Below are 25769 nucleotides of genomic sequence, written 5' to 3'. Positions count from 1 at the left end.
CTTTTGGTGAAGACAAAAAAAGTAAGCTTTTTAGAGTGACCTCCTTTAATAACCTTTGTTTTAATCAGGTATTTTTATGAGTGTTAGATTGTGACTCCTGAGTTCCAGTTGAGTTTACCATGGAAAACAAGGGTCAGGGCAGTTTCTGATGTACGTCTCCACCTTACCACTACTGGCTTGCATCAGAGTAGTGTATGTTGTCAGCTGTACAGGGAAGAAGTAAATTAAAATTTAAAATATTTTAGATTGAAGTTGTTTTGAATGCAATGAAGAAACAAACACTCTGAATCAGTGACAAGATATAGCTTTTAGGTGAGCTGTTCAAACAACAAATTGAACATTTCTTGATAGTCAAGATAAGTGATCAATGAAGGAAATAAGGGTAGCCTGCGAGTGCAGACATATTTCCAGCTGTCACTTATGTCTGCACTTACAGGCTAAAATAAGGGTTGCAGTACTACTGTGTTGATCAAACACTAAATTCTTGAAATTCACAGTTGAAAATGTAGGGTTATCAGCAAGGAGATTGTTTTTAAGTTATTAGTACAAAAACACCAATGAAATACCTTGTGAGCTTTCACAAGAAAACATGGTATCTTCACAAGTGAAAAGATCACTGTTGGTATGGTTACATGATGAATTGTGCCTTTTGCAATGCAAGTGAAATGGTCTAGTCTTTCATTGGTGTTTATATAATGGAATAATAGAACATTACATGGCTGCTTGGAGATACGATATCTTCGAGTGTTGAAAAATATTTCTCTCGTTCGTTGCTCTCAACTGAGAAATAATTTATATTTCAACAATAAAAAGAGAAATTCCATATCTCCAAGAGACCATGGAACGTCCTCTATTTATTTTTTCACAACTGAAAATTGTTGAAAGGAAACAACTGCTCTCCCTTTTAAAAACTAGCAAATTATGACAAACGGTTTCCCCTTGTCCACTAAACTAAACAAAATCATTTTCAACCTAAGGTATTCCACGTTGTCTCAGTTTAGGGACAAGAAATAAGAACAAGGGAACTAAAATAAACCCAATCAAGGGAAAAAAACCTGGTAAGTCAATATCCTTCTAGTTGTTAGGTTTCTTCTTACAACCCAGTTATTTCACTGACCTTGTTAAGTACAGGTTGCGTGGATAGAACATTGTAGAGGCCTTTGAATGACACATTCTGTTGGCAAATGGGAACAAAATTAGCATTGCATGTCTGAGTACCAATTTTTTTTTTGAAATCGTACATTAGTCAAGTGATTAACAAAAACTGTTTCCAGACTGAATTGGACTTGAAAGAAAAGATCATGAATTTCGTCATAACATTGTCAAAGTAGCTGTGGATCCACGAGGCCATACTCAAGTGTATCCGCAAACTACTTTGACAATGTTATGACGAAATTCACTGTCAATAACAGGACAGACGCATTAAAAACTGACATCAATTTGTTTTTTACAATAAGAAATTGTCTGCTCTCTGTTGTTGACTCATCGCATAAATTATAAATTCATGTGTCTGTCTGCTTATTGACAATAAAAATTACCCAATGAGCGCACAAGAAATTCTGCAATAATCATAAAACCATTTATTGTCAATCTGCATTTAATGTCTAAAGGAACAAACCTCTTGTCCCATCTTCTTCATGCATGCCTTTCCCTAAAAAAGCAGAAAAAAATTAAAATATTTTGTACACATTCTATACCTACCATGTGCCTCGCACCTGTGGGTCAAAACATTTGACCCAGGTTTACTCACAGCTGTGGACCAATTTCTCTTGCCTAACTACAAACTTTATTATTATAAACTATTACAGGCTTGTATTAACTGAGTTGACACACTTTCAAACAAATTATGCAAACTCAGACCAATGGAGGAAATGAAAAGTTCAATGAACGTAAATGATGGTTCTCAATTTTTAAGGGGAAAAAAGTACTGGTGAGGGCATTATGTTTGGGGAAACATCCTGACACTGTGACTGTGAACTTAATATTTGAAATCTTCAGAACATCCTTGGAAATCTTAAAGAATTCATCAGCTCATCTTCAAAATGATGTGCACTCCCAGGATAACATTCTACTATTCAGTAAGGACTAGAGGCTGGGTGACCAAATGGAATGCGTATTGAAATCTTATCAGAGTCCAGATCGAGCAGTCTAGGTTCAAACCTTGGACAGGGTCATGATGCGTCCTTGGGAAAGACACTTATCCCACACAGTGTCTCTCTCAATGCAAACTGACAAAATGTAGGGGATACTGCAGGATGGATTCAGAGCATCATATAAAGTAGCCTGCAATGCAGGCATGTTTTGGCGAGCTAGCGCCATCTTGGAATCAAACTCAGAAGAGGCTTGGAAAGGAAACAAAAAGGCATAAGCCAAAATACCGGCGAATCTATTCGATGACGAGCTAATACCACTAATTTGTGAACACACGGAAAAGGTCTGCACTGCAGGCTACATATAAAGGGGTTGGCAATTCCCTTGTCAATTCAAGCTTTCAACTGATAATTATGCCTGGGATATAATATTACAGACAATACTCTAACTATTAACTCACAGGAGTCCTTCTGTCATCAATGACCAATGGTGGTTTCCAGTTGTCATAATTTGTCTCAAGAACAAACCAGGTCTTGTTTGTTGGGTTAAGGCTGAAAAAAAAATCAGTCAATTTATAGTCAATGATTGAGTCAATAAGAAGTTGAGGGCTAAATTTAGTGGAACGCCACAAAAATCAGATTTAAGTAGTGCTGACTCGAATAATTGTACCTGGGGTGATGATTTAAATTCACAAAACAAAAGTGTTACCCAAATGACATACCTCATCTGGTCTAAGCACTTAGTACGGGAACGTGTGATGACCACACCCTAATACAGAAAATGTGTCAGTACTAAGATTAGTCTTCAAAAACACTCGGAAATCATACATCAAGTTATCATGATCTTGCCCCCCAAAAGGCACAACTTGATTTTAATCCAGAATAACCATACCCTCTTCTTCTTTTTTTCTTCTTTTTTTTTTGTTTTCATTTTTTTTTAAACTTCATTCCCAATAAAGTTTATTTAAAAAAAGGGATTCAATGGGGTCTTTTCCATCCAAATTCTAGGTCAAGGGAAGGCCATATGATAAAACACATATTGACTCGCTGGATACTTGATCTCCATGGCCACTGTGTACAGATATCATTACTGACAGCCTTTGATCAGTATGATGATAACATGACCTCAAAACCAAAACTTACCAAAACATTCTGACTAACTTACAGTATTACACCTGCTCAGTAAATAAGAGATGTCCGGCCCTTGAAGAATTCAACAAATTTGATAAAGCTTTAATTTTTAGGATGCAGGTACTAACCATTTGCTGGGTATTGAATGAACAGATCTAAATGTATATCTACCATATCAGGGCTCGAAATTGCGACTCACTGGTCGCGAATTGAGCACTGGCGACTAAATTTTCAGAACTGGTCACTAGCTGGCGACATGCGTTTTGTCCGATAACTAAAGAAAACCACGACACAACTTTTGTTTTTAAATCCTTATATTAGGGAATCAGATATGGTAGCTAGTATACAAGTCACCTTTCTGTCTAGCCAACGTGTACTCAGTAAAATAATGTCTGTATATTACAAGATAATTGAAAAAAATTGAATGTAATTCGACACGTTGATACTGCGTTCACGACGCAGATGATTGTTTCAGCGGCTTCTTCCGAAACTGGGATCACAGGCGCACTTCAACACCATGTGCTTTTCATTTGCCACGAAAATGGTGGCAGATACCAATCAGTTGAAGGAATTACGTGAGTATTTACCTGCGGGGAATGAAGATTCAGCCAAAAGGTTAATCCAAACTTTGAATCCTTCAAGGAGAGCAAGTCGAAAATAAAGAACGGCATTTCCAACCAGCAAAGGGAAAATACGTAAGGACCCGTGTTTGTCTAAATGAAAACCACGGACTTAAAATGTTTTATGCTTCGCTTCATTTAAAATGACTATGGAGACAACCATCACCTTCGGACCAGAGACATATCACCTGAGAACAACGGTAGCTTTATAACTAAGTGTTACTCGTGTTGTTTCTAATTGTTTTCGCTCTTCAATTGTGACTTCTTGCATGCAAAGTAACATAGAAAATCGTGTTCTTGTGTAAGTTATTTATAAAATAAGTTGGCAACCAAAATTTTTGCGTTTGTTGCCAGCTGGCTCCCGAACAAAAAAGTTAATTTCGAGCCCTGCATATTTTCAGAGTTGAAATCTTTCACAAGAAATCTTATCAAGTCTACGTTTGGTTTGAGAAGATCTCTGTTGACCTTCATGATTGCAAATAAACTGCAAACATTACTAATCTGAGGTACCAGTATTCAAATACAGACAAAAGATAATATTATATTTTTCCATATTTTCCTTGATAAGAATTATTATGACTTACCTCCCCTGATTTAGTTCCCCCAAGAATATAATAGACTGGTGCTAGTACCTCCTCATTTGCCAACATGTCAAGAGCTTGCTTATAACTGAAACAAATAGCCATCAAGGAAAATAATAAATTATTTTATGGCTATGAATGAACATGAATGTCAATGTCAGAATATACCACTTCAAGTGCTTTTGTACTCTCTAAATGAAAAACTGCGTCTCTAATAAACATTGGGTCTCCAAGATAAAATTTTAAATAAGACCCTCCTAGCATTTATTCAAGGAATATAATAAGGTTTAGGTATAATGCTAAGATTTGTGGCTGTCAAATAATAATCAATAGATATATTTATAACAAGCCTTGCTTTACAAGTTGTGGGTTTAGATATACTACTGGTCGGAGTCAAGCCAATGTCTGGTCCCCTAGGCCAAAGTTCAAAATAGTTACATGGAGGTCTTTTAAGTGAGACTGAACACAGTCAATTACCTGGCTGGTATAACAAACTATTACCTTGTAGCAGTTTCAAGTACATCACGTGAAAGAAAACTTGTCCACTTCACATCTCTCTTACCAAATATCCACTCTATTATTCCTGTAAGAGCACATCGAAGAGGTGAATAAAGTTTTCAACTGCTTTCTAATTTGTCACCTTCAATAGAAACAGCCTGAGTGATTCGGAAGTTTCAAAAAAGGTAAAAGTTTGTTTCAGCTTATTTCAGTTTCTATAAAATTTGACTACTGAGTCTTGATGACTTGCAAACTTTGATCAATCAATGATTCATGTTTTGCAGCTGTCAGTCATCTCAACAGACCTCTTGCAAAACAGAAGTTTATTTCAACAGATTCAAAAGGTCAGCAGGGGTTTCAATTTAGGAATGGGCACCAGGTAAATTAACCAGTTGTGAGGACAATTTTGCCTGCCTAGCTTGATCATCTAGAAGATAGGTTTTTCACGTAAAGAAATCTTTGTCAAAAAGTTTTGCCTGCGTTTTTAGCAGTTGCCTCCCTGCTAAAAACATTTACTAATAAATGAAATCTCTGGGTCACGTCTTTTGGATGTGATCAGTAGCTTTTGGTCCAAATTGTTTGTTTCTTTTCTTCAAGGTTCCTTGGTTGTTATCATTATGATTGATTACAACACACCGTAATCACTTGCTAGGTTTTGAACTTCAGAGTTTGTGTAGTATTGAAATGTGCAGTAAGTGATTAACCCCCAACCCCCCTGAATAAGATGCTAGTCCATCACACAGGCTTACCCCCCTGGCAGCATTAGATTAAAAAGTTTATGCCCTGAACAGGTTGAGGCAAGAATCTGATTTATTCCCCCTTAGGTACAAGTGTGGGTCACATGGTCAATCAAGCTACATGCATGCATACAACACCTTTATCCCAATTCATCTCCAGTGTTAGTACAATATATTGTTGTCTGGTAAACAGTCAGTCTGAGCTAGGGCAAGCAGCACATAGCCAGTGATATTTTGTGGGTACTGAGAGAAGACCTAAATTTGACAATGTAGTTTATTGTAAAATAACTTTACAGAGGCTCTCTTACCAATATATCCACCATCAATGTTGAATCGTAAATTAATCGTCAGGGTCAGCACACCCTAGAAAGGCAAAACTGAAGGCATTAGAAAATGCTATCATCGAAGGGACTTGCTTAATTTGGGTTGATTTAGCTGTCTTCAAATTACATTTAATTTTGTAATAGCCATAATGTTCCTAAACATAAAAAACATCAGCCATCACCCCACTTCCCTAACTCACTGGTTTCATCCCTGATATCACACCAACATATCCAGCAAAGCTGACTGTTTTGTATACTGTTTTTCCATTTCTCTGCAATTGTTAAGAGAACACATTCAATTTAATATTTAACCCCTTAGTCTTGCATAAAAGATGTCATTCAATTTACATTCACTACTAACATGTATTAATATACAGAGTGTTGCAACAAGCAAGAAAAGAATTCAACTCCCATACGATTGGTTTGGGACGCCAACTGAACATGGCCACCATTTCATTGTTTTGGGACAACAATATGGTTGCGATAATTTCATCTGAAAACACTGTACTTAACATGCCTGTACCACTAGATACTATTCAAAATAATTTTGTTTTTTTTTTGACAAGCTCAGTACAAGGTTTGTCAGTTCAGATTGTAATCTGATGAAACATTAATTTATAAAAAATATTGTTGAAATGGTAGATCTCTGTATTCCCACTGGGGCAAGTCAAATAAGCCTTGAAATGACGGAATGGCACTGAGTGAAAGCCAATGTGGGATTCAAGTGTCTGTAAAGCTTACCCTTACAATTATTATTCTTAAGTGCCAACCACCGTCGAGTCAGTGATATTTAGGTTAACTGCGCACTATTTAGGCTAACCATAGTGCCATTTCCCCACTTCCTGTTTTAAACACACCCTTGATATTCCTTATCAAAAATAAATTCATTAAGCATGCAGAATATTCACACATGAAAGTTTGTCAGACTTACCTGGTAGTCAATATTGACGATGAGTGTTCTAAGAATCTCACTTAAGGCCCATGTGTTTGTTTTATTGTCCCACCTGGAATTACAACATGCAAGGGGTTTCGTTTATTTTAACGTTTTGAGCTGGAAGTCAACTGGTTTCCACAGAGAGGAAAAACGTTTTGAACTGAACTTCTTTATATAAAAAAAACCTAAATTCTTCTACATGGTCAAACCAGTTGGGCAAAATAATCCTCACCATTTGCCAAATTGCGCGGTGGAGGGGGCTTATTGAAACACATGAACTGTTTTATGCCTCACTCTATAGGAAGTGTAAGTTCAAAATTAAAAGTGATGTGTCCACAATTTGAAGTATTCTATCCCTTAATTAAAAGTTAATTTAATCATGGTATGAAAACTCACCCCAGGAACAGACCAAAATCTAAGTTCCGTGCATGGAAGAGATTTCCTGAAAAATGTTTAACAAGGAGAGTTTAAATATTTTTAAAAAAAATTATCACATTAATGAAATTGTAGATTGATCCCATTTGCAGCTTTCTTTCCAAGTCCTTTTTAACAATCTGTTTGTCAATCTTCCCGTTTGTCCATCAAGCATCTGTCCCTCTGCCCACTCACCCATTTGTCTATTTGTCTGTCTATCCATCAGGTAGTGAACAGTGCAAGAGATATGACAGCATAAAAGACAAATTAAACTGCAGAAAATTATTCAGTTCCTTCTAAATCCCTCAAAATCATTTTTCTATTCTCAGTCTTGGGAAAGACGAAAAGGATTTTAGAGGAGGACACTGGGGCTTGCAGTGTTGATATATTATTCATGTCAGTGGTATTTTGGTGATTTTAATCTTTAAGTGCAGTGTTGCAGTTATTGCATTCTCCAAACCTACAAGATCCATTTCTTAGCATTTTGGTAGAAGATATATTCACTGATTCAATGTTAAAAGAAACTTAACATCCTTTGCATTTTTTTTCTAACCTTCTTTGTATGTTTCTTTTATTTACTTCCTTATATATTTGTTCCATTCCCTAATTTAGAACAGTTACCTGATTTGTCTTCGGCAACAATGGAGGTACAAACTGTGAAAACTTCATAAAAAATGTTGTACAATACAACCTCACCTACAAAATTACAAACAAGTTTAATGAGCAATTACTTGATTGTGGGTCAAATCCCCATCATGTCTTTTGATATACATGGCTTTGGCTTCTTTAAATGCACTGTAACAAATTTATGTGCTTTCTGTATTATAAAACATAGTGTCGAACTAACCCATGTGCAGTCCAATCAAAACCATTCTTAATATGGATTACAATGTTTAATAAAATTACTTTTATTATAATTGATTTTCATTTCATGTAACTTGTGGAAAATTATCTGTAAGCTACTAGGAGCTTGCTTAAAGTGCAGGCAAAAAATGATACTGGCAATTTTTTTGCAAATTCTACAAACTGTTTTCTGACCTTTTTTCGTAAGCAGATTGAAGTCTCTGGTTGGTAGCAAAATTTGCTTTTTAGACTTAGATTAATCAACATGATATTTTCATTTTTAAAACATATGTTACAAAAATTGGTGCTCCTTTAAAGGTACCATAATGATGACTGCACAACAAACTAGATAATATTTATACCAAGTGGAATGCCGGTAGCACTAGCTAATCCTTTGATTTCATCTCTATATGGAGCTGGGAGAGTGTCTGCCAGAGGACCCTACAAAAAGAAAATTAGCTTATTAACTTTGGTGTTACATATGTATTTGAATAAGGTAAGGTAATGTCTGCAAACGAGACAAGTGGCCCATCAGGCCAGAGCTTATACCAGTCTCTATAGCATGAAGCGACTATTGAAAGAGTATTTCTACTCCCCCCTGGATGGGATGCTAGTCCACCACATGATTACCCCCGGCATTAAGGTCGCTGCTACCCATTTGAACACCTGGGTGGAGAGAGGCATTGTGAAAGTAAAGTGTTTTGCCCAAGAATGCAACACAAAGTCCCCCGCCAGGGTTTGAACCCAAACGGCTTGATCACTCCTCTCCTATATTTGAATAAGACCATCTTAAATCTGACTGCAATCAATCCTGATGTCTCTATCAGTCAAAAGAACAACCCAAACTTGACAAAGTGATCAGTATTTTGTTTTTATAATAGAGCCACATACTGTGGTGATGGCCAGGGAGTTTAAGCAAGAAAGTAACAACATACAACACCCTTATGCAAAGCAATGACATAATCGAACCCATGGTTTTCACATGGGTAGGTAAGGTCTTCATACGAGCCAAGTGGCCAATCAGACTGAAGCTTATCCCAGTTTCTGTAGCATCAAGTAACTAGGAGTATTTCTACTCCCCCCTGGATGGGATGCTAGCCCATCACAGGGTTACCCCCAGCATTAAATTCACTGCTACCCATTTATACACCTGGGTGAGTAGAGGCACTGAGAGTAAAATGTCTTGCCCAAGAACACAAAACAATGTCCCCGGCCAGGGCTCAAACCTGGACTGCTCGATCCGGAGGCAAGCACATTAACCATGAGGCCACCACTGTTTTAATACAATTTGAAATATTCAGGAGTAAGCAAAAACTAAAACAAGGAGAATATACATACCAAATCTTTGTCAATAAACCCAAACAGCTTTCCATTCATAATAAAGCTTGTGAAGTTCTTGATGTAACTCAGCAGATTATAAAGCTTCAAATAAAAAGAAAATACTAGACTTCAAAACCATCATCCCCTTCACTTATTACATTTACATTTATTTACATCTTCAATCAAATCTTGTTATTTAAATCATGCAACCAAGTCAATAAATAGGTTATTTTTATGTTACCAGAATAACAGTAGAGCTAACTGGCTTGTGAGCGAGATTCTTTGGCAAAGAGCTGGCTCATGGACTATAGAACTATAAACTTGCAATAGAGGCTATCATGGTTGTAGAGAAACTAATTTAAAAAACAATTTGCAAGTAAAATGAAGACAATAATGATGAAATGTGGCACAAGCATGGGACAAAGAAAAAAATCTGAGTCCCTGACAGTATTAGAACCCATGACTCCCAGGCACTGGTTGGGTGCTCCAACCACTGAGCTACAGAAATCTATTGGTGAGCTAGGCAATTTTACTAGGTTCACCTTCCTGTAAAGTTCTAGTTCCAGACCAAACCTGAACATGAGAATATAAACACTGTGTTCACTGTCAATCAGCTCATCTCACCTGCTTTGTTTTCTTGCTTGCAAGGTCATTGTACCTTTGGTTTGCTGGTAAATCAAGATTTACAACTTCCCAACCCACTGGACTGAATGAATAGATAAAAAAGAGTTTACTCAGTTATTACTTAGCAATTTGAGTTGACAGTGGCAGTTGGTTAGACTGGTTAGACTGTTGAGGGGATTCCCCTGCAGTCAGGAATGCTTCTCGTCCTGCTTGCGGGTGTAAATCACAGACTTAGGTCTGACTTACGGTGTTTAGGACGAAACATCACTTTTTTAACCAACAAGGTATCTTTTATGGTTGCACTCAAAGAAATAAATGATATACAAAACGCTGTTGGGAGTTGTCATCCCCAGAAGGCCCTATGTTCCAGAGGGAATGAAGAGGAATAAGTCAAGTAAATCACCCCCAGGAAAAATGCTCCACAGTATAATGTATCTATTCCCCTCTGAGTGTTTACCAGCTCATTAATTTTGAGAGCCATAGACTTATTATCAGTAAGTCAATGCAGAGCACATATTATTACATGTAATACTATGCCAGTTAGTAAATGTTAATTCTGTTGGTGTCATGTAATGTATGGATCAATATATATATATATATATATATATATATATATATATATATATATATATATACACATATATATACATACATACATACATACATACATACATACATACATACATACATACATACATACATACATACATACATACATACATACATACATACATACATACATACATACATACATACATACATACATATATATATAGATAGATAGATAGATAGATAATAAACAATGGTAGCAAGACTTCAATTCATCGTTTTATTGCGACAACGCTGTTTCGTATGGTCAAAGGATGACCACACTCATCAGGCAATATCAACGAATGACCGTTAAATTTCACAAACTGGCAATTAAAAGCTAACTTTAGGTTGCTATGAGATATAAAAACCCTTCATGAAACCCAACAACAAAATCCTCTACGTTCACCGACAAAGTAATCACCCACCCGCACTACTGAAGAACATTCCAGAAAACATCAACAAACGGCTGACCAGCATCTCATCTAGCCAGAAAGTTTTCGACGAAGCGATTCCGCCGTACCAGAGAGCGCTTGACGAGAGCAGCTACAATCACAAGCTCACGTATAAACCACAGCCAAAGCGCAACAGAAATCGCCAAAGAAAAATCGTATGGTACAACCCCCCATGGAATGCTAACGTGAAAACTAACCTGGGAAGGAACTTCCTAAACGTCATTGACAGATGCTTCCCTAACGGACACCCCCTACACAAGATCTTCAACAAGCGCACACTGAAGCTCAGCTACTCCTGCATGCCTAACATGAAGAGTATCATCTCGTCACACAACAAAGCACTACTATCAGATTACCACCAGTCGCAAACACAAACAAACGCCAAAGAATGCAACTGCAGAAAAAAGGATCAATGCCCGCTGGACGGAAAATGCCTCACACAAAATGTAGTTTACCAAGCCACAATCACAACACAAACGTCATCAGAATCATACGTGGGCCTCGCCACAAATTTTAAAGAGTGCTACAGGAATCACACAGCATCCATTCGACACCAAAACAAGAGAAACGAAACTGAGCTATCTAAACATATTTGGACACTCAAAGACAACAACAAACCTTTTACCATCAAGTGGAGAATCATTAAGCAGTGCAGACCTTATAGCAACATTACTAACAAATGTAATTTATGTCTTTTTGAAAAATTCGTGATCATCTGTAAGAAGAGTTTGTGTACTTTGAACAAGCGAAATGAACTAGCAAGTGCGTGCCCCCACAGAAACAGATACGTACTCAAGAACTTTGTGAGCAAGTAATGCAATCTTTTAGCAACACGAGATTTCAGATTTTAAATCCCATAGCAACTGCTTCATTTTTCTATTAACAAGTATAAATGTAAAAATACATTTTTGCAGTATAAGAAGTCCACTCCATATTTGTCCACAGTTAGGCAAATATGCATAGGAAAAAATTAAAATTTACCTATTGCACAGTAGTCAATGTTAAATTGAATATGTTTGTATTTTAGAAAGGTTCAATTTTGAAACATTTATTTGGTCACTTAAGAAAAATCACTATCTCATTAATGTCCAATTTTTATTTTTTTTTTAACGGTCATTTTTTTTCAATTTCTCGGTCTTTTAGAAGTGGCCATTTTTGCAAATAATTTAAATGACTAAGCAACACGTCTTTGCTTTTTTTGTCCATTTCTGTGTTATTAATGCAGGGTTAAAATTTCTGTATATTTTAAGCATATTCCAAGCCAGGAATCAATCAAATTTCACTACAAACATTAGACCTTAAAAGGTCAAATGTTCACTTTTGGATTCATGATGCACATATCATGGAACAAGTCAAGTAAATGTCCACATTATTACAACCCTTGATCAAAAATTCTTAATGTAAGGTCGCAAGGCTAAAGATTCACCAAATTTGTTCAATTCACTTTAAGAGGGTATAACAAGTTATATTCAAATGAAGTGAAATCAAGAAACTGAGTGAACTGTGTTACATTTAAAATCAGATACTCCGAAGTGGCAAGGATTGGCCTTTCATAAGTTTATGAAACCCTTCAGCTCTACAAACATGTCATAAATTTATGAAATCCCTCAGCTCCACAAACAAGTCATAAATTTATGAAATCCTTCAGCTCCACAAACAAGTCATAAATTTATGAAATCCTTCAGCTCTGCAAACGAGTCATAAATTTATGAAATCCTTCAGCTCTACTAACAAGTCATAAATTTATGAAATCCTTCAGCTCTACAAACATGTCATAAATTTATGAAATCCTTCAGCTCTGCAAACGAGTCATAAATTTATGAAATCCTTCAGCTCTACCAACAAGTCATAAATTTATGAGATCCTTCAGCTCCACAAACAAGTCATAAATTTATGAAATCCTTTAGCTCTACAAACAAGTCATAAATTTATGAAATCCTTCAGCTCTACAAACAAGTCATAAATTTATGAAATCCTGCAGTGCTACAAACAAGTCATAAATTTATGACATCCTTCAGCTCTACAAACAAGTCATAAATTTATGAAATCCTGCAGTGCTACAAACAAGTCATAAATTTATGACATCCTTCAGCTCTACAAACAAGTCATAAATTTATGAAATCCTTCAGCTCTACAAACAAGTCATAAATTTATGAAATCCTGCAGTGCTACAAACAAGTCATAAATTTATGACATCCTTCAGCTCTACAAACAAGTCATAAATTTATGAAATCCTTCAGCTCTACAAACAAGTCATAAATTTATGAAATCCTTCAGCTCTACAAACAAGTTATAAATTTATGAAATCCTTCAGCTCTACAAACAAATCAAATTTATGAAATCCTTCAGCTATACAAACAAGTCATAAATTTATGAAGTACTTCACTTCCATAAACAAGACTTAAATTTAAAAAATCCTTTAACTACACAAACAAGTCGCTATTAAATTGATGAAATCCCTTCCATCCACAAACAAGTAATTAAATTTTATGAAAGACAACCAGGTCTTCAAAGAAATCTTAAATATACACGTATTAAATACTTTTCTATCTAAAGACGTAAGGCCAAGACTTAGAGCTACTTAAAAAATTAAGGTGATGTAGTTAAACAACGTATGGCATTGTTTACTTTAAGGAGACCCACTCAATAGCGCGATCAAACGCGTTAAAAAATGAATGAATCGATCAATCAAAAATAGGAAACAATAAACTGTACAAAACGGTCCTAAAATAAACTGAAAAGACCAAACAAAATTAAAGCTACAATTTGTACATGCAGGACGGTTAGGTTTGTTGATTTACTTTTGCGCCATCAAGTGGGTTCCCTGAAAGTAGCAAAGCTCAATATCTAATATTTTATGTTACATTTAGCAGCAGTTCCATGCAACGCGTCCATCCATGAAAATCAAGTTTCCAGGCCATGTTGTAGATGAGAGATGATACGAAAGAAAAAGCTCGACGAAAAGACTTACTAACGGCTCCTATAGGAGCCATCACTTAAATAAAAGTGCAATGGTCAACAACTAGATTCTTAATGTTGAAATATATCGCGTTATGATTAGCCATGTACGCGTGTGGAATAGCAATTCCTGTTCGCTTGAAAGCACGGAATTCTCAACGAAAGATCCATGGCCGTAAGGTCTTGCATTCAGCGTGTTCAAGGTATTCACCCTAACGCGTAAGTCTTATTGCCAACGGCTTTGCAGTTATTTCATCGGCCGTAGCTTTCACATTCTTGAAATCAAACGAGTCCAACTTCGAGGCAATACTGTACTTTACCATTCCTGAAAGCTGCATTAAGCTTAACCCGCTATCTGTGTTAAAGCCCATTGATTGTCATGTCTTTACGGCCATCGAAGGAAGGAAAATTTCTCAAGGTATTCCTCACCAGCAGGGTTTTTTCACTTTCTGCCCAATAATTTTCCTCTTGGAGCCTCTTAAACATAGTTTCGAGGTTATTTTCTCTGTGTTGTGAACGGAAACAAAGCCTTGAAAGCTTTTAAATTTGCGTAAGCCATTTTAGGGCCGTCACGTGACGACCGGCACCAATTGCGCCTTTTGCGTTGTATAACCCTCAAAATTCAAGCTTTTGTAGGCAGCAAGGCGTTGTCGCTTTGAAATATGAATGTCGCGTGCAGGCGAACCACATGGTTGAATTTGAAATATGGACATCGATTAGTGAATGGGTAGCGTTGAATTGTTGAAGTCGAATATTTCTAGCTATATTTTAAAATGCCAATGCCTTGCTGCCAACAAAAACTTGAATTTTGGCGGGGAAAACGTCTCTGCTAAGATTTTAGCTAATCAAGTTCGCAGCTGAAGTGAACAAACCAGGAAGATCGGCTAGACTACTCGTTCTCCCCAGCGTCTGCGTTTCCCACAAGCCCATAAACTCGTTTGAGCTCGTGTACTGTTGCACTGCGCAGTTTTCCAGTTGGGGTCAACTGGAAATCGAACAGTACAACGGCCGACTTGGGGATGTCCTCTTTCCATTCGACGTAACTGTGGCCAACCCGTCTTTTACACACCGACCAATTGGTGGTCCAGTGACCATACATCCAGGTGATGCTCAAATTATCCCCTGTGACAGTATCTACCCTTGCGATCAGAGGTCTCTCTGCATACTCATCCAGTTGTACTGCTATGAGCATTCCTTCTTCCACACTGTCACGACTTTCGTTTCTTAATACTTGTCTCTGAACCTGGCCTGGTCGTCTGTATGATCCTGTATACACCTAACACAAAGTTTTGAAGTGACAATTACTTAATTATCCTCTGAATTATTAAGTATTATGAAAGCTGAAATTGGCATTTCAAAAACCAAAGAGAGCATTTCTCATATTTAGCGTTTAATTCCTGAGCAATAGGGTCTGCGTACTATCATTTCACTCTTTGCGATTCTCATTAAAAACGTTGTGTACTTGGCGGTACCCATAAATACGTTAAGAACGCATAACACGATGTAGTGGTGTAATAGTTCTCCTGACTCTTCGTTGTAAAATCAACCGTGCGACATCGTAGAAAGCACTTAGGTTATCCATATAGATTTTTAAATTCTGCTTACTGGAAGAAGGCCATCTCCACGCTCGAACGCCTCACTTCTTTTCAGAACTTCGCTCAGCTGCAAGTTCGCATCTTGTGCGGGGCGTCTTCTAGCACGTATCTCATCGACTATCCACTGCTGATCACTGCAGGTCAGATATGCGAGCTCCGTCTTGTGATATTTAGCTCCTTCTATACAGACATTTAGGTATATTATAGACTGTTATTGTGAAGCTGTGACTTTCGCTTAACACCCAACTCTATGCGGTGAGTTAATTTCATGGCGCTAGCTTATTTCAGAACTATACTACAGTTATACAAAAAAAATGAGGACTGATGACACCTAGAAAATATTGTTTCTTACTTGGTATTATTTGCACCAGAATACCAAAAATGGCACTTTTCAAGATCAAAGCATGCACCATCCTTGGAAGAACCGATCAGTTTGATGGATTTGTAATAGGTTATGACCTTCTGGCAAAGCCAGATGATATGTTTTCGTCTTTCAACATATGAACATTTAGATTGGAACTGTTTTTAGCTTGGAAGTTTTTTTCTTAGAAACTGTGTTTCACATTTAATTTGGATATTGAATCATTATGAATGAAGTGCATAGTGGTAAAATGAAACTTACCGTCACCAGGTCTGTACACTAATTCCTCCACATCTTCGTATGCACTGGCCAATTCGTCTTCCTTTTGTAAAAAGTTTAGCCACTCCGTCTTTTCCTCGTTTCTGAAGACACCGTTGGTGACGCACTTATCTACCATCCTTCGGAGTTTGGCGAGTTCTACTGCAGCGTAGTTAGGTTTAATTAACTCAGGGACCCCTTGAGGGAGACTATTCAAAAGTGGGACAGGGTCGAACTCTTCAGAATCCCACTTAGTGGTGCACCATGCCTTAAAGTAAAGGACTGCTTTCCCATCATCATTTCGTTTAATCACAAAGCTATGGAAACTGTTCAGTCCATGTAATTGTTTCATATGAGGGAGTAACCACTCTCTCACAGCATACAAATGTTTCATTGTTGCGTACTGTGGTTGTGCTCCTGCCTCTGTGGTCTCCCCTTGTGTCTGTTTATAACAACGCCGGATTATCCTTAGAAGGTCCTGAGGGGTCAGGCAGCCTGATTTCTCCGTGGCGACTGAAATTCTTGAGAATAGCTGATCCACGTCGATATGCGTGTGTCCAACAGGAAGAAATGATATTTCAATCTGAAGGGAATAATTTTTAAAGTACGTTGCTTGGTATGTTTTTTATTTCTACAATCTCTCAATCTACCATTATTAGCTCAACGTAGCCATTACGACTGTAGCCTCCCGCTACCCTAAATATTCAAGGTAAAGAACGCCGTTTAATTGGTTTATTAAAAAATGGACTCCAGACGCTTGAGACATCTTAAAGTAAACATTGTCCTCGGCTTAAATTTCCTTTTTTTACTCAATGTTCAAAATTTGTGTGAACAAAAAGAACAAACTGGAACGTGTAGTGTTAATTCCCTTATTCTTACCCTGTCAAACACTTCTGTTTCAACCAGGTAGGCCAGGAAACAGAAAACGTATTGATTCTTGTTTTCCTTAGCGGTGTTGTCCAGTTGAATAAAGATGGAGTCAGCAAGAAGCTGTCGGTGCAACCATAGGGTCTAAATGGAACGCCTTCCAATTAGTAACATACCTTGATTTGTAAATGTAAAACTTGTTTATTTTCAGTGGTAGTGGCTGAACATATCATTTTACTATTGCTTTTTGTCGGTGTTACAATGTCACTGTGTACAGTTCTCAACGGAAGCAGATCTTCTTTTAATGCGCCGGTACACGCCGGTGTCTCCCGGTTAAAATTGTCCGCTGGAAGATACCTTGAATATCTACCATATGAATTTTAGTTGGGGTGAAGTCAAAATACTCTATTGTACCTTGTAAAACTGACACATGAGTGAACCAAACCGTAAATAAAAATGAAACTGTTCACATGCCATTGTTAATTTCTGTCTGGTTAGACAGTGTGCGGGGCGACTTACCTGCAATAAGGTGTTCAACAAGAGATTAGAATCGTGTGGAAACTGGTGGTAGTCAAGGAAGCAAATTGGATGTCTCCCATGAATCAGCACTCCCACAACGTGTACCCTGAGATGCCAAGCTTTTTCACTTGTTCCGTGCCTTGACTTCGAGAAAGGCAACTCTGTTTTGGTAGTGTCCATGCCATCAATTGCTACTGAAAAATACTTGTGTGGCTCATGGTGTGCTTGCGAAGCTCTGCTGAGATATGACTTCCTCTCCTCCCTGTAAAGTTCGACACAGGCGTTACATCAGTTGTGTACCTTTTTACTTATTTAGTTTAACCCTATTACCACTAACTATTTACTAAAACACTTTACTGACTTACCTGACCCATGCAATGTGTCCCTTTCTCCGTTCTTCTATCCCCGCTTTCTTAACAGGATTGGTAGTGCCCCTCAGTTCATCTTTTAAAGTGCAGCAAGTGTCGCATTTGCTGAAACGATTTTCCTAACACACAAAAAAAGTTAATGTCACGCGAGTTCAGTGTTAAACACAATCCATGTAAATTTTATGCAAAAAGGTAGTGGATATTCGTGCTCTCGCCGTAGCGATTTTCCTTTTCGTAAACGGTCGTTGCTATTTTGGCGACGCTTAGAAATTTTTAAACAATGAATTAAATTGTATTATGTCACCACCCAATATCAAACCCAGAACCTCTGGCATGCCAACATGCCTCCCTTACCACTACACCAGTGATAACTAATTAAAAGCAAGGTGAGAAATTTGAATCGTTACGATATTTTTAACGCCACGAAATGAGTCGATCGTTTATTTAAATACGCACGGAGCAAACATTAAGTCGGAATCTAATCAATAGACCTCTTTAGCTTGGGCGATTTGTTTTCCCATTGTAGACCCCGTGATATTCTCTAGAGAATTGTTCATTTATCAATCTTAAAATTATACAGTCATATACATGCGACTATTTAAAAACTTGAAAGCAGGAATTCCCGAAAGTATCATCACGTGGTCTGCAATGGGAAAACAAATCGCCCAAGCTAAAGAGGTCTATAGCGCTAACCACTTAACAAGTAGATTATGAACTCGAGATTTCTATCGCGTGATAGTGGACGAGAGTGCAGCCCGAGTCAACCAACACGCGTAGAAAGCGAATAATATAATTGTTTTAGTATAAATCTACACGTCGTTCAAAAATTTACCCAAATCCTCAACACAGGCGCTTTGAAAACGCAAAGAAGCGGTCCGGCGCTAGTTTGTTAACAAGCGCATACTGCCAGGCTACTCATTGTCTACAGCAGAATAGATGTTGAGTAGCGTAACCAATCAGAGAACGGTGTTCCTGATAGAACACCTAGAGATTTATACTTAAACAGGCTATCCATGTAACACACAAACAATATTTTGGATTCGTTGATCATATCATCACCTTGAAAAAACTGTTCTCACATTGGCTCAAGATGATTAAATATGTTGAGCGCTGAGTTCGATCAGAAACCAAATTTTTGAATTTATATATGAAAGTACAGGCGAGAGAGATAAAAGCGATATATAATTGTACATATGGGCGGTATAATGCATCAATCTATTTCATTTACCTTTGGAATCTTTACGTGCGGGAAGCGCGAGTTCCAGATACTTCTGAATAGGCTTTCACTCGATGTCGGTTGACCGGTGGATTTCATAGTTTCCGTAAATTCCTCGAAGACCTCTTTCTTTCGGCTCGAAGACGTTAAGTGCCACACACTACAATTGGGCATATAGTCGCAATTTTCGGAGAAATATTTCTCCAGAAAATTAACAACAGCCTCTGTTTGTAGTCTGTCCCGATACATAACAGATGCACCGTGTTGACTACTGCGCCTGCCAAGTAGATATTCCTTCTTGAGTTGGAAAAAGCGCCTTTGAGTGATTCCAAGCACCTTTGTCCAGGCATTCCAACACACCCGAAGTCCGCTTATGTAGTACGCAAATTCACCAACAGTTGGCTGGTTCTGGTCTAGCCAATTGAAGATGTAGCGCCTTTGGGATTCGTACGTGCTGTTATCCTGGCAGAAGTTCTCGCGCGCTTTTTTCATCTGCCCAACGGAAAGCACTTTTTGGAGACATTGATTCTCCGCACAACAATTTCCCTGGGGCAGGTTTTCTGGTTTCAACACCGTCGATCGATGTTTGCCTACAGGTATTAAATCAACAAGATGAGGAGAGATATTAATATCAACAGTAACCTTTCCACGATTTTCCAAACAGATCATGTCACCCACCTCTTCTCCTGATGTTTTCTGTGTTTGCTTCCGATGGCCCTTTGGATCCATCCCTTGCAAATGAAACGCTGACCGGCAGAATTTGATTTCTGCTTTTCTGCGATGCAGTATCCGATAAATGTTCGCTTTTAATCTCACCCTCGACGCTGCTCGGGCTTTCTTCCTCAGTATTGTCGGCATTGACGACTTCCGGAAAAGACGTTGAGCTGCGGGAGAAACTGTATGAAAAGGTGCGTTCGGCAACTTCTCCTTCTAACGAATCACTAGACGAATCGTAGTCTTCCTTCTTTGGTACAAGTTGAACTGGAGATAAACTTGGCTCGTCGCTGTCACCAAACGAGATGTCAGATGAACTCGTGTCATTCGCTGTGCGTTTCCTCTTTGGAACTGGCGTAGACGTGAACAAGTTAGCTTCACTCGCCAATTGAGAGTAGCGCCTTGTGTCACGGACATTGAAACCTTCAAAAGTTTCTTCATCACTGTCCGTCTCAGAAAATAAACCGAAATTATTTAGTCGTCCAGCCATAGCGAGTGTTTGCATTACATGCCCAACTGATTGATCGCTTCCAAATAACAGAAAACATTTGAAGTTTCATGCATTTATTTGTCGGTATAACCTTTGATTACAAAGCCCGATGACAGATGAGAACATGTTGGCACTGCGCAGCGCGCGCCCGAATTAATACGCTACACGCTGTTAGGTTAGGAAACCGGATGCTCTCGCAGACTTCTCTTGGTCCTCCCGGGACATTTCATTAGAAAGAAAAATATATTATGAGCGTTAGCGTTGACAATTTCAACGCTAGTGCACAGTTATCGTCATCGCGAGGATACCTTTTTAAAAATTACATGCGTGTAAAAAGCGTGTAACAAAGTAATTGATTAAGTAGTTCTATTGTTCGGCCGTCCATCGGGATCATCCATTTTCGGCGCCCAAATGGTTGCGAGTGAATGTACATGTACATTACATTCTGCGTCAAAATAAATGCGTGCATATTATCGTTAGTGCAAAAACAAAATAAACATTGGCCGGATTTATACTGCAGACGGATCATCCGTCTGGGATGAACTTGGGTAAGGAACGATAGTTCGTCCGATAATTCATCTGTGTATAAATACGGGCAAACAGACGGATCATCGGTCCAGACGAATATTTATTGTGATAGTTCGTCTTGACCCACGAACTTTCGTGGATAATCCGTCCGTTTGCCCGTATTTATACACAGACGAATTATCAAACGAACTATCGTTCTTTGCGCAAGTTCATCCCTGACGGATGATCCGTCTGTAGAATAAATCCAGCCAATGTGTCCACAGGTTCTTGGTAGTTCTCCTTTGATTAAAAAAACGCAGACCGCTTTTGTTAAAATGAAATACAAAAACGATAACAATCACAACAACAACAATCATAGTAACAACAATAACTGTAACGATAATAATACCATTAATAATCGTTATACAGGGTGCTCACTTAAATAAAAGATGGTATTGTGTGAGGCCATGTAAAATCACGCTTGCTTACAGCACGTGGCAGCCCACGCAGGTGTGTTAATTGCGTTTTTTCTTTTCAGTAGACCTGACGATGTAAAGTAGACCTGACCATATAAAAGAACCTTAGATAGCGTGCGTAAACTTCCAATTTGCCACTAACTTGAATTTTGAAAGGAATAAAATCTTTAAGCACTTTTACTGAGTACTAGACCGCAAAAGGGTGTGTTTTAGAGTGACTGTTGTTAGTACCAGAATCTGAAATAAACGTGAAAAAAATGCGTAGAATTAAGGACAGACGCTTCGCGAGTCACAAGGTTCGGGCATATATCTTTCTAAGAGAAAAACAATTTTTCAGTATAAGTGGGTACGATACATATACATACATGATTACAGTGGTATTGGTAGAACGATACCAAATATAAGTTTGATCCCTCCAATTCGAACAAGTTCAGTCTTTATTATGATTTCAAAACGTCCCGAAAACCATTCAGGTAGGACGGTTTCGGCATTACATCAAGATAATAATAATAAAAAAATCACAGCAATAAGCTGGTAGATTTCCAAAAAAAAAAAAATGAAACACTCAGCTATCGGTAATACATTAGTTTAAGTGTAATCGCTCCGCATTTCCTTTCAATAGAGAAGTTTTCTTGCAGCGTCTTCATAAAAAGGAGGGTTTATTTCTAGGCCTTGAACTTAAAAAACTATATAATTGAATACTAAGTAATGTCTTAGCGATTAATTTGAATACTAACGTAAAGAATTTTTGGATTCTTGTATATTTAGTGTGCCTTATGACATGTATGCCATGTGTTAATACCGCCTTCTTTGAGCGACGTCTTGATCATTTTTCTGATTTCTGAATTGTTATCGAAGTATATCTCTTGCCTTATACCAGAGTTCTTGGAGTACATGGGTAGGGCAAATGGTTACCCGCGATGGACGAGGTCGTAGCGATACTCCTAGCCGCCTTTTGCAGTTAAAGTGCAGCTACGCGCCAGTTCTACAATTTTGCGCTAAATCTTTGTATTACGAACCGAGTTCAATATTACTGTCTCTAATACACCTGGACAGGTACCCTAACTCCCTGATAATTAAAAAACGTGTTTATGTTCCAAAGGGTAGAACGATGGCCCATAGACGGAACGAGAGCTGCTCATGAAGCCTTTCTTAGTAAGACAAATCATACTCGGTAGGACCCAAATATCACCCATAGGTTTAAAGAAAAGCTGATAAGGTACAATCAATGCTTTCCTGAACTCACTCACTCATCCGCTTCGCTCCTTCGTGAGTGAAGCATAAGGCCACGTAACAACAGGTGCCATCCATCACAGTCTTGAGCTTCCCGCTCAACCCCATGCCAGCTTGTCCATCCTAGATCTTTCCTTTCGGCTTCAATGGTTCTCCTCCGAGTGATCTTTGGTCTGCCGGGCCTTCTCTTGCCTTCAGGGGTCCAGGTGAGCGCAACTCTGCAATTGTTATCTTTCTCTCTCCTCAAAACGTGACCGATCCATCTCTATCGTCTGACCTTCAAGGTTTCTGAGACGGGACCCTCTCTAGCTCTTTCATAGAGCTCACGGTTGGAGATGGTGTATGGCCAAAATATGCCAAGGATTCTTCTTAGGCGTTTTCGATGGAAGACATCCAGGCGCTCCATGTCAGTTGATGTAACTCTCCACATCTCAGCGCCATACAGGAGAGTAGAGATCACGCAGCTCTTGAAGATTCTCAGCTTGGTGTGCTTGCTGTATGTCCTAGACCTCCAGACAGGATTTAGAGTGGCATATGCTTTTCTTCCGATTGAGAGCCTGCCTGAGATGTCTTCATGTGACCCACCAGCTCCATGGACCATGGCACCTAGGTAAATGAAGGAGTTCACGTCTTCAACTTCTAAGCCATCAATGGAAATTGTGTTGGTGACCTTGGCGTTTGTTCGTAGCACCTTTGTCTTGGTGGTGTTGATACAGAGTCCGGTATACCTTGAGACATGATGGAGGCGGCTGAACGTCTCTTGAAGATCTTTGTGCCGGCTGGAAAGAAGGGCTATGTCATGTGCATAGTCTAGGTCCTCTAAGACCGTGGTGAACTTCCACCACAGGCCTCTCCTTGCATTGGTGATGTTCCTCATTACCCAATCGATGATGATGTTGAAGAGAAAACCTGACATAACACAGCCCTGCTTGACTCCTGTCTCTACAGGAAACCAATCTGATGTTCGAAGAAGCTGGTCCAGGGCAATTGGAGGGCTGGCTTTTAGCATTTCTGCACTAATGTTATCCACACCGGGTGCTTTACCGTTCTTCAACAGAGATATGACTTGTCTCAGTTCTAGGATTGTAAAGGGGCCAGTGTCCATCTCTATGGGATCATCGCAGTCACCGAGCTGACACCCTTCAGGGAGATCAGTTTCTTCACAGCCCACATTCAAGATTTCATAGAAGTGCTCTTTTCACCTTTCAAGTACTTCTTCCTCTGTGGTGATGACTTTACCATCTTTCGTCCGTATTCCAGTGCTTGGCTTCTTGAGGCACCCACTTAGTAGCTTCGTTTTCGTGTAGAGCTATTTCAGATTGTTTTGGTGCGCTGCCCTTTTCGTCTCTTCCGCGTCTCTTTCCAAGGCCCTCCTCTTGTCTGTCCATGCTCTCTTTTTCACTTCCTGGTCTTTCGTTTCGTACATCCGCTGTCTGTTTTCCCTCATTCGTTCCGAGCGGTAGTTCAAAATGCTCTGTTTTAGCTTACGTCATTCTTCGATAAAGTTCCAGGTGGAGGGTTTCAATCAGTCCTTACGGGACCTTGCTCTTTGTCCAAGTGTTTCAGTCGCCGTCGTGCGATGATGTCTTTGTACCCTGTCCATGCATCATCTACACTTTGGTGATCATTGTTTAGAGCTTCAAAACGATTCTTCAGGGCTATGCTCAAGCTCCGCTTGGGCAAAGGATTTTTTAGCTTTGCAGTGTCACAGATGGTCCTTGAAATTTGTTTCTTTCTGTTCCTTGCCAGCTTCAGGCGTATCTTGCATCGGACAAGGTGATGGTCACTTGCTGCGTCTACTCCTCGCTGTGTTCTGACATCCAGTAGCGGTCTCCTGAATCTTCTTCGGATCGCCACATGGTCGATCTGATTGCTGTCATGGCCATTTGGTGACGTCCACGTATACTTGTGGATGTCTTCGTGCTGGAAACAAGTGTTTCCAATGACAAGACTGTTCTCAGCGCAAAGACATGCAAATCGAAGGCCATTATCATTCATAATGCCCAGTCCTTCGTTACCCATGGTGCCTTCCCAGCATTTGCATCTCCTAGCACGATCAGTAGGTCGTGGAGTGGCGTGGCATCGATCTCCTTTTGGAGCAACTCATAGAATGTATCCTTGTCCTCATCGCTAGCGTCATTCGTGGGGCTGTAGATCTGAATTACTGTCATCTTCGCATACTTGGAGAAAAACCGTACGCTGATGATCCTGTCTGTGATGGGATTCCATTTCATCATGCACTTCCTTGTCTCCTCGTTCATTGCCAGGGCGACACCACTGCGGTGTGTCCTTCGTCACGTCCAGAGTAGATGATTGTCTCTCCCGTGGTTGTCTTCACTTCTCCGAAACCTGTCCACCTTACCTCGCTGAGTCCGAGAATGCTCAGTTTGTACCTTCTCATTTCTTTCATGACTGTTGCTGTCTTTCCTGAACGGTACTGAAGAGAAACGACCGACATACTAAGAATACCCGATAAGGTCTTATCTATGAGCCCTTGTCCGGTAAGGAACGGATAAGACTGATATACCGAGGATAGCTGGCAAGGACCAATCCATGGGTCTCTGTCCAGCACCTAAGAATTACGACTGATATAATAAGAACAGGTTATAAGTTCCAATCTTTTGCAGGGGCATGGTGTGAGATTTTGAACGTGTACGCCGAAGGCGCGCCATTCAAGGAGCTTATAGGGGGGGGGGGGGGAGGGGGGCATGCTCCCTCTGAAAAAAATTGAAATCTGGGGTCTCGGACACGCCATTTCCTACAATTTCCGAGTGACATTTCCAAAAAAAGAAATGCGAGGGAAAATGCAGTAATGTTAGTTGTTTATTTCCACCATCTCTAGAGTTTTCGGCAGGCTACAACACAAACAGGTGGTAAAACAACCGTATAAACAGAGGGTTTACAAGCAAAGGGCAAGATGTCTACCCTTCATACGGGCAAACTCTGTTCTAACATCATCATTGTCAATGTCCTTGTGTTTGTGAATGTGCAGAATTGCTAAAGAGTTTAATTTCCCGTCTGTCATGGTGTTCGTAAAGGGGTTTTTAAA

At 39.0% G+C, this 25769-nt stretch overlaps 2 protein-coding genes across 2 annotated transcripts in view; both read right to left on the bottom strand.

Annotated features, from left to right (window-relative positions):
- Positions 1-114: 114 nt before the first annotated feature.
- LOC145497279 (acid ceramidase-like) overlaps positions 115-25769 on the bottom strand; it is a 41232-nt gene continuing 15577 nt past the window's right edge. The window contains exons 3-17 of the mRNA XM_081477105.1: positions 10116-10197; positions 9510-9593; positions 8534-8612; positions 7950-8024; positions 7311-7356; positions 6912-6984; positions 6181-6252; positions 5966-6020; positions 4924-5005; positions 4426-4510; positions 2813-2859; positions 2552-2642; positions 1619-1651; positions 1118-1174; positions 115-204 (exon numbers count right to left, since the gene is read on the bottom strand). Coding sequence (XP_081333231.1) covers positions 115-204; positions 1118-1174; positions 1619-1651; positions 2552-2642; positions 2813-2859; positions 4426-4510; positions 4924-5005; positions 5966-6020; positions 6181-6252; positions 6912-6984; positions 7311-7356; positions 7950-8024; positions 8534-8612; positions 9510-9593; positions 10116-10197 — 1051 coding nt within the window. The remainder of the gene's footprint in view (positions 205-1117; positions 1175-1618; positions 1652-2551; positions 2643-2812; positions 2860-4425; positions 4511-4923; positions 5006-5965; positions 6021-6180; positions 6253-6911; positions 6985-7310; positions 7357-7949; positions 8025-8533; positions 8613-9509; positions 9594-10115; positions 10198-25769) is intronic.
- LOC145498132 (uncharacterized) lies at positions 16826-20516 on the bottom strand. The gene is made up of 4 exons (XM_081478013.1): positions 19979-20516; positions 19313-19890; positions 18082-18203; positions 16826-17978 (listed from the first exon to the last, which is right to left on the bottom strand). The coding sequence occupies exons 1-4, from the start codon at positions 20502-20504 to the stop codon at positions 17603-17605; spliced, it is 1602 nt and encodes a 533-aa protein (XP_081334139.1). The 5' UTR covers positions 20505-20516; the 3' UTR covers positions 16826-17602.

The sequence above is a fragment of the Orbicella franksi genome, chromosome 9, assembly GCF_964199315.1.
Source record: "Orbicella franksi chromosome 9, jaOrbFran1.1, whole genome shotgun sequence".
NCBI lineage: Eukaryota > Metazoa > Cnidaria > Anthozoa > Scleractinia > Merulinidae > Orbicella > Orbicella franksi.
Note: the sequence above shows the minus strand (reverse complement) of the source record. Positions and strands in the feature narration are given on the sequence as shown.

Bases quoted from the DNA above. Each gene is read 5' to 3' on its own strand.
- LOC145498132 (XM_081478013.1), bottom strand. From the start codon at position 20,504: ATGGCTGGACGACTAAATAATTTCGGTTTATTTTCTGAGACGGACAGT. The intron at 18,204-19,312 runs GTAAATGAAATA...TTTGTGTGTTAG, and splicing joins CGCACGTAAAGATTCCAAAG to GAAAATCGTTTCAGCAAATG. The intron at 17,979-18,081 runs GTAAGTCAGTAA...CGAACTTTACAG, and splicing joins GGACACATTGCATGGGTCAG to GGAGGAGAGGAAGTCATATC.